The sequence below is a fragment of the Ranitomeya variabilis genome, chromosome 2 (genome assembly GCF_051348905.1).
Source record: "Ranitomeya variabilis isolate aRanVar5 chromosome 2, aRanVar5.hap1, whole genome shotgun sequence".
NCBI lineage: Eukaryota > Metazoa > Chordata > Amphibia > Anura > Dendrobatidae > Ranitomeya > Ranitomeya variabilis.
In genome coordinates, this window is record NC_135233.1 from 989347940 (window position 1) to 989367676 (window position 19737).

At 45.9% G+C, this 19737-nt stretch overlaps 1 protein-coding gene across 1 annotated transcript in view; it reads right to left on the minus strand.

Annotated features, from left to right (window-relative positions):
• The window catches only part of PPP1R7 (protein phosphatase 1 regulatory subunit 7), a 67339-nt gene that overhangs the window by 25184 nt on the left and 22418 nt on the right, over nt 1-19737 (minus strand). Inside the window, exons 2-5 of the mRNA XM_077291013.1 lie at nt 11791-11889; nt 7127-7179; nt 5653-5718; nt 5243-5373 (exon numbers count right to left, since the gene is read on the minus strand). Coding sequence (XP_077147128.1) covers nt 5243-5373; nt 5653-5718; nt 7127-7179; nt 11791-11889 — 349 coding nt within the window. The remainder of the gene's footprint in view (nt 1-5242; nt 5374-5652; nt 5719-7126; nt 7180-11790; nt 11890-19737) is intronic.

Below are 19737 nucleotides of genomic sequence, written 5' to 3' on the forward strand. Positions count from 1 at the left end.
GGAAACTGGCCGAGGAATGCCATGAGTAGGCTCCACGAAAGGGCCGAAACCGGGCCTGTGGCTGTCGTCGGAAACGGTTGTCCGAATCTCTGCTGGGGAAGGGAAGTACTTTTACCCCCCCTAGCGTCGGAAATCAGCTTGTCCAGTTTTTCACCAAAAAGACAGCCACTGAGATATGGCAGAGACGTGAGCGACTTTTTAGATACGGAGTCCGCTCGCCAGTTCCTCAGGCATAGCGCTCTCCTAATCGCCACAGCGTTAGCGGCCGTAAGTGCAGAGCAGTTAGCCGCGTCCAGGGAAGCGTTTACTAAGTAATCGCCAGCCAAGGAGATCTGATTTGCAAGCTCCGCTATGTCAGGAGAAAGGTTGCTGTTCTTTAAGGTCTTATGCAGAGAGTCTGCCCAAAAGGCCACGGCTTTGGCTACCCAGGTAGCAGCGAAGGAGGGGAAGAGTGCCGAGCCTGAAGCCCCAAAGACTGAACGGGCGAGGCTGTCAACTAGGAGGTCTGTGGGATCTTTGATAGAAGATCCGTCCGTCACGGAAAGGATAGTTTTAGAGGACAAACATGAGACAGGAGGATCCACGGGAGGGGATACTGTCCATTGTTTACGGAGATCAGGAGAAAAGGGATATTTGGACTCAAGAGATCTCTGGCCTTGAAAACGTTTGTCTGGACGCTCTCTATTTCGCTGGACTTTGGCCTGGAACTCCAGGTGATTGGCAAACACCCTGTGAGTACATTTACTCCTTTTGAAGGACACCGAAGTATCCGTACTGGAGGTCACCGGTTCCTCGTTGACCTGAAGGGACTGGTTGACGGCCTCAATGAGACTATCTATAGTGCTCTGATAACCTGGCGACTCGAGATCTAGAGGACCATCGGACTCAGGATCAGAGTCCTGGTCGGAAGAGGTGCCTGGGGAGCGAGAGCGGGAAGCGGAGCTACCAGACGCCAAGGCACCAGAGAGCCTGGGGACGAGCTACGGACGCGCTTCCTAGATGGCCGCTTGTGCTTAGAATGAGAGCGGCCCCTGCAGGCTGAAGATTCCGCAGCCGTAGGGGAACCCTCCTTAATAGGTGGATTAGTGGTCCTGCTCCTGGTTGGATCCTGGAGGGACTCAATAGCCTTAAGGTACCGTCACACTCAGCAACTTTGCAACGAGAACAACAACGATCCATGACGTTGCAGCGTCCTGGATAGCGATCTCGTTGTGTTTGACACGCAACAGCGATCTGGATCCCGCTGTGATATCGCTGGTCGGAGCTAGAAGTCCAGAACTTTATTTCGTCGTCAGGTCGGCGTGTATCGTCATGTTTGACATCAAAAGCAACAATGTCAGCAATGTTTTACATGGAGCTAACAACCAGCGAGAACGATAAGTGAGTCGCCGTTACGTCACAGGATCGCTCCTGAATCGTTGTGGAGCTGCTGTGTTTGACGTCTCTACAGCGACCAAAACAGCGACGCTCCAGCGATCGGCTCGTTGTCTATATCGCTGCAGCGTCGCTGAGTGACGGTACCTTTAGTCAAAGAAGCCATAGACTGCGAAAGTGACAAAGCACACTCAGGGGGACAGGTCACCGCGGGCTCGTTTGCGGCGGGGGGCTCCTGAGCGCTTTTAAGGTCACAAGCATTACAGAGCGGGGCAGTATGCCCACTCGGTAGCGCAGCCTGACAGGAGGTGCAAGTAGTAAAAAACACTATGCGTTTTTGCAGACTTTTTGTGTTTAGGCAGAGACATGCTGTCTGTTAATCTCCGTGCAGGCTGTGCAGCTAGTAAAGCGGAGCACTGTGCTGCCTAGAAAAAAAGCGGAGCACTAAGCGGCACCTGCAGAAGGATGGGAGCTGTGTCAGCGCGCAGCGCATGTACCCAGGTCCTGTGTCCAGATCACTGAGGCCGGTGATGGAGACGTGTCCCCCTGTTGTGGCAAGATGGCCGCCGAGAGCTTGGAGGGCGCTTCTCGCAGTGTGTGAGAAGCGCTGAAGCGGTGGGCGGGGCCTCGCGCGCTGTGGGCGGACCTCGGCCTAGCAGAATCAGAAGCCGGGGACTAAATTAGCGGTGCCCAGCCGCAAGATGCGGCAGAGCCCGCGGTGAGCTCAGGAGCCCCCCCCCCCTAACCCCAAAAGACTCACCGCTTGGGATCCTCTTCAGGCGAGGTATGAGGGGCGATGCAGTCCACCTCAATCCAGCGTCCTCTTGATGAGAGGCTGGAGAGGGACTGGGAAGTTCCTTGCAGCACCGCTATTCTTTTAGTGGTGAAGCAGAGGGAGGGCGGCCGGACAGTACTTTGGGAAGATGACCTATGTGTATCCTAAGGGTTCGCTCCCCTAGGATTTCACAGGGCATGTCCACGGCCGAGCATCCCACGTCGCAGGAAAGGGTACGGGGAGTAAACTCGCCGTGCTTGCCTGTTGGTGTTTCGTGGGAGATCGGACCCCTTAAAAGGGTCCGTCGCCCCCTTCATCCTCTTGCGCAAAGTGAAAAAATAAAAGTAAAACGTCTGGAAAAAAAAACAGACGCAGTGTACCCCCTATGGACACTAAGCAAGAACTGGTATTATCCGGTGCCAGTGGGCGGTGTATACTGCAGGGGAGGAGCTAACTCTTTTTTGTATTTACTTAGTGTCAGCCTCCTAGTAACAGCAGCATACACCCACGGCCCTGTGTCCCCCAATGTGGCGATGGAGAAACAAATAGCAATAGTGCATGAAAGTAACACAGGGTACTTAATTTTGATTTAAAAAAAAAAAGTAAAAGCCATCCCATCACATGAAGGTGCAATTTACTGCAGAGTATTTGCTCATTTTGATTTTATCCTAGGTTTTGTCTGCTTAGCGGCCAGTGTGAACATGCTCCTACACGTTGCATGCATACCAAATTATAGTCCTGTTCAGCTCTAAGTTTTTGCACTCTGTGAAAATAAGAATATGGCCTCCCTTTTCTTTGAGCTGGACAGTACACATGTATAGCTCCCCATGGCTGGGTGTCCATTACTTGGGGTCTGTCCTACTCAGCCCTTATTCACATCATTTGACATATGAAACGGTTTTAATACTAACAGTTAGGATCACCCCAAGTATGGTCACCTTGACATGTTGGGATGGCTTTTATGCTTTTTTGATCAAAATATGATAACCCGAGTTATTTTCATGCACCATCGCGATTTATTTACCGCAGGTTTTGGCTGTTTAGTGGCCAGTGTGTACATGCACCTACACGTCCACCGAGAATGCAAAGTGGCATTTTGTGTTAAATATAGATAAACTACCGCATATACTCGAGTATAAGCCAAGATTTTCAGCCCATTTTTTATGCTAAAAGTGGCCATCTCGGCTTATACGTGAGTCATTGTCCCAGGGGTCGGCGGGGGAGCAGCGGCTGTCACATCATACTCACCTGCTCCCGGCGCGTCTCTGCACGTCCCTGCTTCTCACATTGTCTCTGGCGCTGGCAGCTTGTTCCTGTGTTTAGCGATCACCTGGTACCGTTCATTAAAGCAATGAATATGGACGTGACTCCAAAGGGGTGGAGAGCATATTCATTACTTTAATGAGCGGTACCACGTGACCGCTGAACACAGGAACAAGCTGCCGGCACCAGAGACCATCTCGTCAGAGAAGCAGGGAACAGGATAGGGTGAGTATGACGGGGGAGGGTGAGCCATGTGATATTCACCTGTCCCCGTTCCACCGCCGGGCTCAGTCTTCCTTATCCTCTGGCTGTGACGTTCAGGTCAGAGGGTGTGATGACATGTTTTGTGCGCGCCCTCTGCCTGAACAGTCACTGCAGAGAGCTGGAACACATAGCGGCGCACGGCGGTGGAACGGGGACAGGTGAATATCGCAAGTGCTGGAGGCCTGAGCGACGAGAGGTGAGCATGTCATTTTTTTTATTTATTCGCAGCAGCAGCATATGGGGCATAATCTATGGAGCATCTTAGGGGCCATCAACCTTTGTGCAGCATTATATGGGGCATAATCTATGGAGCATCTTATGGGGCCATCAACCTTTGTGCAGCATTACATAGGGCATAATATTCTATGGATCATCTTATGGGGCCATCAGCTTTTGTGCAGGATTGTATGGGGCATAATCTATGGAGCATCGTATGGGGCCATCAACCTTTGTGCAGCATTATATGGGGCATAAACTATGGAGCATCTTATGGGGCCATCAACCTTTGTTCAGCATTATATGGGGTATAATATTCTATGGAGAATCTTATGGGGTCACCATTAATCTTTTATGCAGCATTAATGGGGCATATTTTAATATGGAGCATCTTATGGGGCCCTTCATGAACTTTATGGAGCATTATATGGGGCGCATTTTGTATGGAGCATCTTATGGGGCCCATCATGAACTGTATGGAAATTATATAGGGCTTTTGATTCAATATGGATTTCCAAAAACACAGGGTATGTGCCCACGTTGCGGATTAGCCTAAGGAATTTTTTGTGAGGATTCTGCATCTCTTGGCAGAAAAAGCAGGTGCGGATTTGTCGCGTTTTTTGTGCGGATTTCTTGCGTTTTTTACCCCTGCGGATTTCTATAATGGAATGGGTACAAAAACGCTGCAGATCTGCAAAAAAGAAGTGACATGCTACTTCTTTTAATCTGCAGCGTGTCCACACGGAATTTTCCGCACCATCAGCACAGCATTTTTTTTTTCTCATTGATTTACATTGTACTGTAAATCACTTGCAGATCTGCAGCGTTTCTGCACGGTAAAAAACGCTGCGGATCCGCAGGAAATCCGCAACATGTGCACACACCCTTAACCTACTGATGTCTCAATTAATCTTACTTTTATTGGTATCCATTTTTATTTTTAAAATTTACCAGTAGCTGCTGCATTTCCGACCCTAGGCTTATACTCGAATTAATAAGTTTTCCCTGTTTTCTGTGGCAAAATTAGGGGTCTCTGCTTATACTCGGGTAGGCTTATACTCGAGTATATACGGTACTTAATTTAGTAGCTCAGCTATATAAATAGCTTGTTTCATAGGTTTATTGCTAACAGCAGAAAGTCTGTATATTTCGATAATAAATTTTGATTGCAACTGGAGATGCTGCAGTGATCCTAAAAATCAACCGTCTTTTTTCAGGTGCCTGAACACATGCCGTCATGCCAAATGTGCATACATATGTGAGACATCAATGCATTCCTAGTGGAGGAGGATCGTCTGTAAATGAACATATGACAAGGACAAGAGCCACCCTGTCTGAAGAGAGACTCACTGGAGTTGACTCAGGTTCTCCAGGTTCTGGATAATACGAATCTGATTGTCATACAGGTCCAATTCATTCAATGTCACCAACTGCTCCAAGTTCTCAATCACCTTTATGAGATTTTGACGCAGGCACAGGGTCTACAGGGGCAGATTCAATGAGAGAGGGTAAGTTAGCGGAGAAATAGTGATGGACATAAGGGACAGGCAGGTAAGGAGGCAATTCAGGGCAAAATACGGGTAAAGAGGCAATGGACAGAAGTATCCAGTATAAATGACATGATAATACAAGACAGGTTTCATACTGCAAGCAAAGTGATGCCAGGCAAATGAAATATCACCAGCATGCACAAGGCTGGAAGAATCACCAGCATGCACAAGGCAGGACGAGAAGCTGGAAATGTAGTAAAATTCACCTACCTGAACTTTCTTGAGCACCTCAAATCCCTGAATGGCTCCAATTCGCATATGGTTCAAGTCAACTTCCTGCAGTAAATTTATAGTATAAAGTGAAATATAACAGAGGAGCCTCACATTGTGGATGGATAAGAAAGCAGGCAGAGAAGGAAGAACGAGACATGTGCAGGCTTTATGTCGTGTATTCTAGACACCACTATCCCCGCACTTTACACTGAAGATCTGAACTGGAGCAATGATGATCTCCATAAGATCAGCATTGACAATACAGGTCACCATAAAATAATCACCTGTGGGGTACACCGCCTCGCAAACTAGTAGTGTCTTAAGTCCTGGGACATTACAAATTAGTATATAGGACCTGTCATTCTTCATACAGCACGAAATATCATCAGACGTAAAGCACCACTATGGAGATTTTTTTCATTTCACCACCGGAGTGGTGCCGCTAATGTATGTTCTCTGCAGCTAATATTATACTCACCAGTCACCATCTTCTGGTCTCGGCGCCGCTCCGGTCCTGTTCTGCTAGTTGTAACCTGAGGATCGCTCCATTGTTTGCTGGGTGGACTGGTACTCACTTCTTAATGTAAGTCCATGAGAGCCACAATGAGGCCGGAATGAGACCTCATAGACTTACACTCAGAGCTTGTGACCGTGACTTCTGGTCACAAGATGGTGGTGTGAGACTGAAGCGGCGCCGAGGATTGCCCAGGATGGCGGGGCAGTGAACATATGTTAGTGGCATTTCACCAGCACTGAAATTAAAAAAAAAAAAAAAAAAAAAAAAGAAATGCTGGAGTGGTGCTTTAAGTTTTTCTCTGTAAAGAGTGGGACCAGGGACCCACGGCTTGACTTACCTGTACCTTATTTTGCTAGATTTGATATGCAGATACTAGTGGGTCTTTGACTTTTTTAAATATTATACTATTGCACCCTTTATGCAGTCCACACATGTACGATTTGGGTGGTGCATTTGGTTTTCAGACTTATCAGTATGACATTTTCTCATACTACTATAAAAAAATATCCACAACGTCACTGACATTTTGCAGTGCTACACACCCATATCCCATTTTCCCATTGTGGCAACTCTGCTCGGATATGCAAATGCATCGACTTCTGTGCCATTTTATTGAAAACCAGAGGCGGAATCTCACACTGCAACAATGGCGGGCCGTCACTGACTAGTCAGTGACCTGTAGAAACACATGAGACAGGTGGAGCTGCCTTAGTAGAAGCCCCGGCCCCCCAGGCCTGCCCCAATGCACAGAAGACGTCAGAAAAAAACATAAAACCAGGTTTAAAAAAAGCAAAAAAAAACACTGATCTGATTCCTTCAACAAAAGTATCAATGTAATCAGTAATCAGTGTAATAGCGCCATTTTGGCTATACCTTTACTTTTTAGTAATAAATCATGCTGACAAGTTCCCTTTAATGAACCTCCACTGAATAATAAAGCACATTCTTCATTACCTCTGCTTCAGGATCCAGGATAATTGTTTCCAAGTTCACCGGCGTTTCCGAGTCTTTTGGGGGAAAAAAATAAAAATGAAAAAAATTGCAGAATATTCTTATAATACTTAAAGTGGATCTGTAACCAAATTCCCAATACAAACTGCAGCCATTATTAACCAGATCTTAGACCCGGTGAGGCTGGTGTGCTTACTTTGAATATCTATGTCAGAATGATCCGATACGTGTATGGCGCTCACATCTTTTAGACACTTAAGATGATGGCAGTGCTCCCCCCCCCCTCGAATTGTCTTCTGGGCTGTTTTTTAGGGTCTGGTGTTGCCCCCACCTTTATCATGGGGGTCTGCATCCTGATAAGTGCATTGGTAATATGACCGGGTGTTGGTAAGGCTGTATCTTTTTTCGGTGATCGTTTTTTTGCAGCATCTTTCCCGCCGGTGACTTTTTTATTCGAAGAATGGTCAGGCCACTTCTTTTAGCCGCTTCACAACTTTCAAAGACAGATGCAGTTAAAAGCAGCTCAAAAAGAATGAACATGTGAACGGGAACAGGTCCTGACATTGCAGGGCTTATGTTAGTTCTTTTTAGCATCTTTTTTAAAAACTACTTTTCAGGTGGATGTCAAGCAGAATCCGCCTGGATGTGAAGTCGTGTGCGCGTACCTTCATCCCGATATTAAGACCAACATTTTAATAGTTTGGCTACAGAGTAAAATTCATTTTAATTCTATTTAGTAATTATGTAGTTTGTATTCTGAAAGATATCAGACTCTAATGCTGCGGTCACATAGTCAGTATTTGGTCAGTATTTTACATCAGTATCTGTGATCCAAAACCAGGAGTGGAGCAATCAGAGGAAAAGTATAATATAAACACGTCACCGCTTCTGTATTTATCACCCACTCCTGGTTTTGGCTTATGAACACGGAGGTAAAAACCTCACCAAATACCGAACGTGTGAATGTGGCTTAAATCTGTTATCCAAGTCCTGGCTACTCAACTGATGTCCTCTGCTGAGAAACACTCTGGTGGAATCAGCTGTCATCGCCCCAGGCATGCATGGAGGGGCGCTAAGGAGCAGTTCAGATATGTACATGCAACTATCTCACTATGCAGAAAGCACTAGACTCAGAGACCTCACGGTGTGCAAACATAATAAACCATATATAAGAATTGTTTTTTCCTTTAAGAGTGGGAGCACTATTCGCAACCCCTTATTGTACACTCTTGTAATACTGATGATGATAAAGCATTGTGAGAACAACAGAGTCGTTTCAGACTATATCTTATAACGGAATCTGTCAGCAGGTTTTTGCTATGTAATATGAAGACAGCATGCTGTAGAGGTTAAAACACAGATTTGCTTCTCTTATCAAGCTCATTGCTTGCAATGATTGTGCACCAGGAGCTTATCATTGCTTGGACTACGGGAGCCTGTGCGTCCTGGGTCTGACTCCACCCCTCCTGTGATAGGCAGCTCACTGTCTATAGACCATGTACACAGAGCCTGGTGTGGGCAAGGGCAGCTTTCCCAGCTCTGCTGCATTACTAAATCTAATCTCTGGCTCAGAAAGGCTGCACGCAGTAATCTAAGTGATACTTCGCTTGGATCTCTTTGTCTACATTACACTGCTCTCAGATGAGGCAGCAAAATCCTGCTGACAGATTCCCTTTAAGCCAAGAGGTTCTTACAGGACATACACGCATTATGGATGCAGATTTAGGTGTGGATGCAATACTTAAAAGAAAATTATCTGTTTAAATCGGGTTTTTATATTAAACATTTATTTTAAATGTAGTTAAAACTTCTGAAAAGTAATCTGGATAGAACCCGGAAGTGAGTCCTGTTACCATTCGCTCCACTATATTCCTGGCGTAAATGGCGCGCTCACAATATACATGTCACGTAGCCACTGACTCGGTGACTCTGAAGCATGCGGAGCTAGAAAGTGAAGCTGGGGACATACATCCAGATTCAGTGCGCACATCCGGGGAGCTGGTTGTCAGTGCACAGGTTCGGGAATTAGTCGGTGATTGCCATGATGTCAGGGCAGTCCAGCCAATCAGACTGCGTTGGGCTTGGGCATGATTATTATCAAGACCGTGAGCGGAACTATTGAAAGCGCCACCAATATGGCTGAAAGACAAGGTCTAATGATAAAAAGCATTTTTTTTACATAAATACTGAGATGTTTTGCTTGAGAACACCATGCTCGTGATTCATATCGCATCACTAATAAGACACTGGGGGCAGTTTAGTATCGACAAATGATGTGACAGGTTCCCTTTAAATGAAATATGTCAGCAGATTTTTAATATGCAATCCGCTGCATGATGTAGGGGCAGAGACCCTGATCTAAGCTACGCATGACTTAGTTTACTGAGTACAGCAGTTGTGACCGAATCACAGTTTTCTCTGCTGCAGATCTAGCAGAGCTCGGAATGTTAAGCCCTATATAACCCCGCCCACATCACTGATTGGCAGCTTTGTCACCACAGTGTGCTTGGGAAGTTGCCAATTAGTGCTAAATTCGTGGTTGGACTAGGAGGCAGCTTGTCCTGTAGCGATAATCTCCTGCTGATAAAACACTGATTGTACTGAAACAGCAAAACAAGCTAGCAAGTGACCACATTGCTGGAATCAGGGTCTCTGCTCCTTAAATTATGTTCTTCTCAGATTACATGGTACAAAAAAACTATTACAAGTTCCCTTTAATATATATAATGCAGAACATTGATAAACACATTAAATTTAACCAAAAGCTAGTTTTCTAACAACACATTCCATTTAACTCCTCATCTGCACCCCTAGCATGTTAATAGAAATTTTCCAGAGTTTTGGTTTCACTATAGAAAAAAAAAATTCACCCATGATATTAGTGGAAATTTCCTTCAGATTTCAAACAGGAGCATAAGAGAAGAATCCCACTAATTGACAATGGAGTTGATCCATGTACAGATCCGTGGCAGTGAAGAGGGTCCGCTTCAGAAATGGCATCAGTCTTGTGAGCATACACTGCTTACTCTTGCTGTAACTGATCCGGGCGCTGACCGCACTTCCACTTAGGAATGCAGAGTACTTGGCTCCAGGTATCTAGGGAAAAGACTGACGGCCGGACAGCACGACCATTATTGCTGAAACTCTGGTGGACATTCACAGATACACGGTGAGGTCAGACTTGCAGCCAATTTCTGGCTTGCACTGACCGCATTGATTGCCGCGGGGAAGCCCATGATTTTACTTTTCCACCGGTTTTTATGAAAGGCCCCGTGCATCTGCTGGTAGTGAATCCATGGAGCTTCTCTATTTACTGCCAACTAATGTGATATGTTACAGCCAATCTGGAGACCCTACTGACGTCACCCGCTGGCAGCACTGGCAAAGCTTCAATAGTGAGGCTTTATTACCCACATTGACATCTCATTACTGCAGACTGGGATGATTAATGCTTCCCAATGTTTGGATGGCAGATTCCCCAGAGAGAAGCTGGCCACACTGGTCCCGGGAGCCTCAGTCGTACAAGGACTCATTCTCCATGCAGCTAATGGATCACAATGGGTTTATGCGGATTTCTATCAATGCTGACATCCCTTCAGAGAAGCAGCGGCTCATAGCGGACCCCCTATTGTTACTCACTAAGCCCTAATTGGGTGTATTGGAAGTGGTCACCGAACGGAGAACTATAAAGTACAAAGATGTGGAATGGTACAAGAAAAGCCAAGACACTGAATATCCACTACAGTACAGTCACGTTGACTGTTAAAGCCGCAGTCCAGGACTTGGGGATTGATAACAGCCTTGTCTCTGGCGGATGGTTCACACATCGTGATCCATGAACATGGATGCGTGAATCTGACCTGAAGAGGTCATGAGGCCCCTTTAACTATTACACATCCAGATCTCCACACTGTTCCACGAAAATTCATAGGCAGCGTTTCACTCCAATGGGGACAAGTATCATAATGACAGCTGCATTTTAAAGAAGCCCCGCCATTAGAATTTCTATGGAACAAACCTGTGATAATGCACATGATGTGTAGGGTATTATATTCTCACCAAGCGCCATCTTCCCCAGTTTCCAGCACTGCTCCTCTTCTGCGTCACGTGACCTAACTTCAGACTCTGATCACACTGCTCTTTGTGTGCGAGATGGAAGTCGCCTTTACAATGTCAGAGCGAGGCTGAACAGGCTTACAACGCAAGAGCAACTTCCAGCTCTCACCCATGGCGCAGTGCGGCCGGCAAGTTGGAATAGTCATGTGATCCGGAAAAAGATCGGGAACAGGGGTGAAGACTGCAATCGGTGAGAATATTAGTACACCTACACTACATGTACATGATCACAATTATAATGGAAGATGACCACACATGAGATCACTGTTGGCCAAACGTTTGTTTCTCCCTGTTGCTCTTATCTGAGAGGTCTCTTCCTATACACATACATAGGACAACACCTGTCCGTCCAGTGCTGGGTGGGCAGAAGTCGCCGGGGACTTGCCTCGGACCACTCATCTGTTTTAATAGTAAAACATACATGGTGACAATAGTGCAGCAGCCGGCAGTCAGCGCAGCACGAGTCGGCAGTCGGGTTCATTATACCGTAATCTGACAAACAGGACAACTACTATAAAAGGCAGAGACCCTGGAGAGAATAAGGCTGGTACCTGCAGGTTGGTCACCATTCTGCACTTCGCCATCTGGAAGCGCCCGCTTCTCCTTAATGTCATCATCTGTAGACTCCTCAGACTCTGCCCGTTTATCAACTGAGAAGCAAAAGATAGCATTATGTAGTAGCAAATTGTAAAAAAAACCAAAGCTCCCTGCCTGTAGTGGTCGTGTAGTCGCAATGTGATCTCATTCACTTTTTTTAAATCAGGTTAAAAATGGTTGAAAACATTTATTTTAACAGATACAAATTGCCTCTTCAGAGAAAAAGAGGACTTGAACTCTATAGCGCCACCTGTTGGAAGTAGCGATCCTACAAGTCACAATCATCCCTTTAACGAGTCTTGCAACATGACTTCCAACAGGTGGCGCTAGAGAGTTCAAATCCTCTTTTTGTCTGAAGAGGAAATTTGCATATTAAATTTCCCAAACGACCATTGCACGGCGAATAAGCCTTCTTACCTTGACAAGCCAGAGCTGGTGTGTCACAAGGAGAAACCTTACCCCTTAGATTTTAACAGATACAAATTGAAACAAGATTGTCCACCCCTTTACCCCTGCCCTTTCTGGTCATCAATTCCCTAAATATACAATTAGTACACGTGTATTTCATAGCAGCAGCTGTGGGCAATCATGCACACTCCACACTGCTCCGCACAGCACACATTGTACACACGCTGCCCCGCACAGCACACACTGTACACACGCTGCCCCGCAGACACGCGCTGCCCCGCAGACACGCGCTGCCCCGCAGACACGCGCTGCCCCGCAAACACGCGCTGCCCCGCAGACACGCGCTGCCCCGCAGACACGCGCTGCCCCGCAGACACGCGCTGCCCCGCAGACACGCGCTGCCCTGCAGACACACGCTGCCCCGCAGACACATGCTGCCCCGCAGACACATAGCGGCCGTCAGTCAAGAAGCAATGCACGTGATTACATTGTGCTCACTGTATAGAGATCACAAACTGTCCCACAGCTCCCAATGACTGGCAGTGAGAAACTGCAGGGCGAATATAACCTCATTTTCTCCCTTTAGCCACTCTTCCCATTAGACTGCGGTATATGTTTAGAACGGCATTTACTTACAGATGAATACAGGTGTTTTGGGTTTTTTTTCTTGCTGATTGGTTCCCTTTAAAGTATATGGACATCTTTAAGAGCAATTTTATATTAAAAGGGTTGCCCAGCGCTCTGGCCTTTCTAATTGTGCCATGAGCGGGGCCTATGACGACAACCTGGGGGTCTCCTAAGGCTACTTTCACACTAGTCCGTTGGTACGGGCCGTCGCAAACCGTCGGCCCGACGTACCGATGGACAGTGTGTTAATGTAGCACAACGTGGTCAGCGGATGCAGTTTTACAACGCATCCGCTGCCCATTGTGAGCTGCGGGGAGGAGGGGGCGGAGTTTCGGCTGCGCATGCGCGGTCAAAAATGGCAGACTCGACTCACAAAACAACGTTACATGGAACGTTTTTTTGTGCCGACGGTCCGCCAAAACACGACGCATCTGTCACACGACGGATGCGACGCGTGGCAATCCGTCGCTAATGAAAGTCTATGGAGAAAAAAATCATCTTGCGGGCAACTTTGCAGGATGCGTTTTTTCTCCAAAACGACGCATTGTGACGGCAGTCACACAACGCTAGTGTGAAAGTCGCCTAAGAAGACCAGTCTATGGCTGGCGCACATAGGCCGCGATTGTTACTACAATATATTCTGCATTACAGTACATAGGTTTGAGCTCACTAAGGGGACTGAAAAAAAAGTTTAATTACTTTTACATAAAAAAATGTAATCACCCCTTCCCCCTTTCCTACATATAAAAAAATCCATTAAAAATAAAACAGGTAATATTGACTCATCTTTAAAGTCTGATCAGTCAAAACCATTAAAAGAAAAAAATAGAAAAGGTAGTATTGCATTTTTTTCCCCATCGTTGAAAAGCAAAAACGCAACTTGGTATCTACCCAAAACTGTTACTATAAATGTGAGCTTGTCTCACAAATAAGGCCACAAGCCCTCACATAGCTCCATCCGGAAAATATAAAAATAACTATATATATCTCAGAATGTTTCTATGAGGAGGCAACTGAAAATCTGGATGTTGGTAATGAAGCTGATGTGATAATACTGTGCCACATAACAGCCTTATACTGAAGCTACTGAGGCAAGGACTGGGGGAAACTACACTGCTCAAAAAAATAAAGGAAACACTAAAATCCCACATCCTAGATATCTCTGAATAAAATATTACAGTTGCAAATTTTTATTCATTGCATAGTGGAATGTGTTCAGAACATTAAAACATAATTATCAACGTAAATCAAAATGAATATCCCATAGAGGTCTGGATTTGGAATGATGCTCAAAATCAAAGTGGAAAATCAAATTACAGGCTGATCCAACTTCAGTGGAAATGTCTCAAGACAAGGAAATGAAGCTCAGTAGTATGTGTGACCTCCACATGCCTATATGACCTCCCTACAACGCCTGGGCATGCTCCTGACGAGGCAGCGGACGGTCTCCTGAGGGATCTCCTCCCAGACCTGGACTAAAGCATCCGCCAACTCCTGGACAGTCTGCGGTGAAACGTAACGTTGGTGGATGGTGCGAGACATGATGTCCCAGATGTGCTCAATCGGATTCAGGTCTGGGGAATGGGCGGGCCAGTCCATAGCTTCAATGCCTTCATCTTGCAGGAACTGCTGACACACTCCAGCCACATGAGGTCTGGCATTGTCCTGCATTAAGAGGAACCCAGGGCCAACCGCACCAGTATATGGTCTCACAAGGGGTCTGAGGATCTCATCTCGGTACCTAATGGCAGCCAGGCTACCTCTGGCGAGCACATGGAGGGCTGTGCAGCCCTCCAAAGAAATGCCACCCCACACCATTCCTGACCCACTGCCAAACCGGTCATGCTGAAGGATGTTGCAGGCAGCAGATTGCTCTCCACGGCATCTCCAGACTCTGTCACATGTGCTCAGTGTAAACCTGCTTTCAACTGTGAAGAGCACAGGGCGCCAGTGGCGAATTTGCCAATCCTGGTGTTCTGTTGCAAATGCCAAGCATCCTGCACGGTGTTGGGCTGTGAGCACAACCCCCATCTGTGGACGTCAGGCACTCAGACCATCCTCATGGAGTTGGTTTGTAACAGATTGTGCAGACACATGCACATTTGTGGCCTGCTGGAGGTCATTTTGCAGGGTTCTGGCAGTACTCCTCCTGTTCCTCTTTGCACAAAGGTTGTGGTAGCGGTCCTGCTGCTGGGTTGTTGCCCTCCTACGGCCCCCTCCACATCTCCTGGTGTACTGGCCTGTCTCCTGGTAGCGCCTCCAGCCTCTGGACACTATGTTGACAGACACAGCAAACCTTCTTGCCACAGCTCACATTGATGTGCCATCCTGGATGAGCTGCACTACCTGAACCCCTGTGGGTTGTAGAGTCCATCTCATGCTACCACGAGTGTGAAAGCACAACCAACATTCAAAAGTGACAAAAACATCAGTCAGGAAGCATTGGTACTGAGATGTGGTCTGTGGTCCCCACCTGCAGAACCACTCCTTTATTGAGTGTGTCATGATAATTGCCAATAATTTCCATCTGTTGTCTATTCCATTTGCACAACATAATGTGAAATTGATTGTCAAACAGTGTTGCTTCCTAAGTGGACAGTTTGATTTCATAGAAGTATGATTTACTTGGAGTTATATTCTGTTGTTTAAGTGTTCCCTTTATTTTTTTTTTGAGCAGTGTATATGCAGATGGGTAAAGAATTGGTTAAATGACAGTAAACAGTGATCATAAATGGTACGTTCTCTAAATGGGATATAGTCAGCAGTGGGGACCCGCAGGGACCTGCACGGGGCGCAGCGGGGACCTGTACGGGGAGCAGTGGGGACACGCATAGACCTGTACGGGGAGCAGCGGGGACCGCAGGAATCTGTACTGAGACAGATTCTTTTTAACCTCTTTATTAATGACCTTGTGGTCATTAATTATGCGGATTTTTCACGTTTTTCCCGCTATCTAAAGCATTGGAAGGCTCCGGAAAAAAAAAAAAAGATTCAAAAACGCGCAAAAAACGCATGTGGATTTCTTGCAGAAAATGTCCGGTTTTGCTCAGGAAATTTCTGCAAGAAATCCTGAACGTGCCTTAGGATGTATAAAAAGAGAGATGAAATCCCAACGTATTATGACCCTTTTATAAATCACTGGTGAGGCCACATCTAGAATATGGGATCCAGGTTTGGGCTCCCCATTTAAAAAAGGACATTCGGAAATTAGAGTCAGTTCAAAGGCGGCAACTTGATTATTACAAGGGATGGAAGCCTCTCATATGATGAGAGGATGGAAAAGTTGGGCTTGTTTAGCTTAGAAAAAAAGACGTTCGTTCACCCCTGGACGAAGCATTTCATTGCGAAACGTGCGTCGGGTGTGGTGGACGCCTGGACTTCTGCTTACTTCATTGGTAATGACTATTATATCTTTACTATGTTGGCATTTTTTGTTAATTTGACCTCACTATGAGCATGTCTATTATAGAGTGCACAATTACCAAGTTATAATGAGGATATCCACTGTTGACTTGTATTGATTCTTTACCTCTATATTATACGAGTATAATATATACTGAGAGGCTGCAATACTCGGATTATACTGATGCCTTAGTTGTTGAGTATGCATATGCGCCTTTATTACAAGACATCTCTACGCTCGGCATCTCTGTATACAGCCGCCTTGGTTATTTCACCCTGCTAATAGCAATTATTGCACAAAAAGGCCTTTATCTCTATAGAGGATACTATCTTGTTACCTAGTTGTGTCTGCCATTCCCTATATATATTTCTGTATATAGAGGATACTATCTGTGGAGAAACGGGGTCAGTGGGTGCTCTTGTCCGCTGGCCCGGCTGTCTTTAGCAAGACTGCATGGACCACGGCTCATACCATTGAACGCCCGCTCTATCTCCCAGTGGGCAATACACTACACAGACAACACAGGGTTAAGGTAAAACAGTGTGGCAATACTTTATTGAACCACAGCACACAATAGCAAACAGAACAATCCCCCCCCATGGCTGGAATTGCTTGGTCACATGGGCGCACAGAGAAGGGGTAACGGACAAGCATAGGGAGATGACCAAGAACTGTCCATAGAGTCCATACAAGGTCCGAAGCCAGTTGACACGAGAGTCACCACCTGGCTTATCTGACCATCTCCATGGAACCAGGTGACCAGCGGGTCCCAAACCTGGCTTTCTCCAAACATATCCATGGTTCAGAGATGGTCACTGGATCAGATCTGTGTCCTTCCAACCGGAGCCGAAAACCCCTAGGTTGTTTCCTATAGAATCATAGATCAGTGTCCCTCGTGATGGTGCCATGATGAATTGGCTGCGGTCCTTTCTCTTGTCTGTTGGGTGGTTTGCAGAATGTCTGGCTGGTAGCTCTGTGTTACTTCAGTCTCCCAGGATGTGATCTCTGAGTCTTCTTATACCCAAGGCATGTAAGCTATTTTTAGAATTTCCCAGGGTCTTTCAGTCCAACATCAAGATAAGGTAAACAATGGTGATGGGATTAAGTAGCACTAATAGCATATAAGCACACATCAATAAACAAAGCTTAACACACTCAATGTACAGTCACTATTACAGACTTGCACAGTATGTTAGATAGTATATCAGTTGGCAAGTCTGTCTTCTTGACCCACCAGACAAACACTTGAATTCACAAGCCAATATACAGATAAAAAGCCAGTTCTTTTGGTTTTGCAAAAACATGGTTGTCTGGGAAATTAAGATACAATCTGGTTTCTTCACATTCCTCCCCCATCTTAATTAACCAGACATGATAGGCTTCCGATCATCCAGTTTCCATATTCCATATGCTCCTTACGAAAATAAACTCCATACGTAATTGAAGAGTAACAACTGGTGTAACGGGGTCTACCGTGCTGGAGTACCTCTTACAGCACCACCCCGTGTCTCAGGAGGCCCACTCTGCCCTGGCTGGAGTCTGAATGAAGGACGCTGGCTGGAACTCCTTAGTTACATGGACGCATATAAAAGATCACTGCTTCTCCACATATTTCCAGTGCGACAACACTCCGCTCAGAGGACACAGAATATAAGGACCCTGGCAGGAACTCCTTGGTTACATGGACGCTATAAAAGTTCACTGCTTCTCCACGTATTTCCAGTGCGACAACACTCCACTCACAGGACACAGAATATACACCACACAGGTACAGAGGGCAGGCCCATTAAAAAGCGGCAGGTCAGACACACACTACAATAGCCGCAGGGGGCCGGAGCCTGCCGATACCCACTGTAGGAATCACAAAGGTGGGGAAGGTTACAAGGGTGACATCTTGTCCCCTCTGCCCAGGCCGTGGGTCGATGCACCAGGGACATGCATCCCACATGGAACCCACCATACACACATATATATCTGCACAACACAATCTGGGTGCTGAGGGGTTCCGCAACAATTGGTATCCATTGGGTCCACGCATGGCTTCCTCCACATTTCGTAGCTCCTGCATTAAATTCTATTCAATCCGTTGAAGCTGGAGCCTCTCCTGTAGTTTCCATTTCTTGTTGAGGTCATATAGCCACTCTGGTCCTCTTCCAAAGGCCGATTTGGTGGGGTTGGATATAGTGGCATCCAAAACCTGTTGTGCATGCCTCATCAATGGTCTGCTGGGTCTGTCTGTATACCTCCCTTGTTGTGGAGCCCTGGATGGTGTGTGAGAACGCCAGTCCCCTGCCGCTCCCCCGCTTCCGCCAGGCTGAGTAGTGTCCCACTGCTGCCACCAATTGTGGAGAAACGGGGTCAGTGGGAGCTCTGACATCATGTCATACTGGAAATACGTGGAGGGGAGACGCAGTGATCTTTTATATGCGCCCATGTAACCAAGCAATTCCAGCCATGGGGGGATTGTTCTGTTTGCTATTGTGTGCTGTGGTTCAATAAAGTATTGCCACACTGTTTTACCTTAACCCTGTGCTGTCTGTGTAGTGTATTGCCCACTGGGAGATAGAGTGGGCGTTCAATGGTATGAGCCGTGGTCCATGCAGTCTTGCTAAAGACAGCCGGGCTAGCGGACGAGAGCACCCACTGACCCCGTTTCTCCACACTATCTTGTTACCTACAGTTGTGTCTGCCATTCCATATATATATATTTCTGTATATAGAGGACACTATCTTGTTACCTACAGTTGTGTCTGCCATTCCCTATACATATATTCCTGTATATAGAGGATACTATCTTGTTACCTACAGTTGTGTCTGCTATTCCCTATATATATTTCTGTATATAGAGGACACTATCTTGTTACCTACAGTTGTGTCTGCCATTCCCTATATATATATATATATATATATATATATATATATATATATATATATATATTCCTGTATATAGAGGACACTATCTTGTTACCTACAGTTGTGTCTGCCATTCCCTATATATATATATATATATTCCTGTATATAGAGGACACTATCTTGTTACCTACAGTTGTGTCTGCCATTCCCTATATATATATTCCTGTATATAGAGGATACTATCTTGTTACCTACAGCTGTGTCTGCCATTCCCTATATATATTTCTGTATATAGAGGACACTATCTTGTTACCTACAGTTGTGTCTGCTATTCCCTATATATATTTCTGTATATAGAGGACACTATCTTGTCACCTACAGTTGTGTCTGCCATTCCCTATATATATTTCTGTATATAGAGGACACTATCTTGTTACCTACAGCTGTGTCTGCCATTCCCTATATATATATTTCTGTATATAGAGGACACTATCTTGTTACCTACAGTTGTGTCTGCCATTCCATATATATATATTTCTGTATATAGAGGACACTATCTTGTTACCTACAGTTGTGTCTGCCATTCCCTATATATATATTTCTGTATATA